Source organism: Phaethon lepturus, unplaced genomic scaffold, assembly GCF_000687285.1.
Source record: "Phaethon lepturus isolate BGI_N335 unplaced genomic scaffold, ASM68728v1 scaffold33858, whole genome shotgun sequence".
NCBI classification, from domain to species: Eukaryota; Metazoa; Chordata; class Aves; order Phaethontiformes; family Phaethontidae; genus Phaethon; species Phaethon lepturus.
The window spans coordinates 3,699-4,009 of record NW_010560311.1 but is presented as its reverse complement, the minus strand read 5'-3'; the positions used below and the strand labels follow the sequence as shown (position 1 = coordinate 4,009).

Genomic DNA, 311 nt, shown 5'->3' with positions numbered 1-311 from the left:
GATGGACGTCCCCGCCGCCCGCGACCCGACCGCATGCTCTTCCGCCTGGAAGGGACCCTCTCCTTGGAGATGTTGCTCAGGAGCCAGGGGGTCCGGCGGCCAGGGACAGCACGAAGCTTGCTGGAGGTGATGGGACGCTTCTGAGGGGACCGGGAGCGAAGGTGGACTTTCTTCAGAGGTTTCGGGTAAAGGAAGATGCCAGGGAAGACCGGTTCCTGGGCCAAGGCTTTGCGCTTCCCCGGCTGCAGCCTGGTCACATAGACCTTCTCCTGGGCTTTCTGGGGCTTTTTGTCCTGCCTGGGTGCTGCAGG

The 311-nt window shown here is 63.7% G+C and overlaps 1 protein-coding gene across 1 annotated transcript in view; it reads right to left on the bottom strand.

The window, feature by feature from the left end:
* Positions 1 to 311, bottom strand: part of LOC104625881 (N-acetyl-beta-glucosaminyl-glycoprotein 4-beta-N-acetylgalactosaminyltransferase 1-like) — a gene marked incomplete at both ends in the record, with an annotated part of 5,003 nt that overhangs the window by 2,004 nt on the left and 2,688 nt on the right. Inside the window, one exon of the mRNA XM_010293636.1 lies at positions 31 to 304. Within this exon, the coding sequence (XP_010291938.1) occupies positions 31 to 304 (274 nt within the window). The remainder of the gene's footprint in view (positions 1 to 30; positions 305 to 311) is intronic.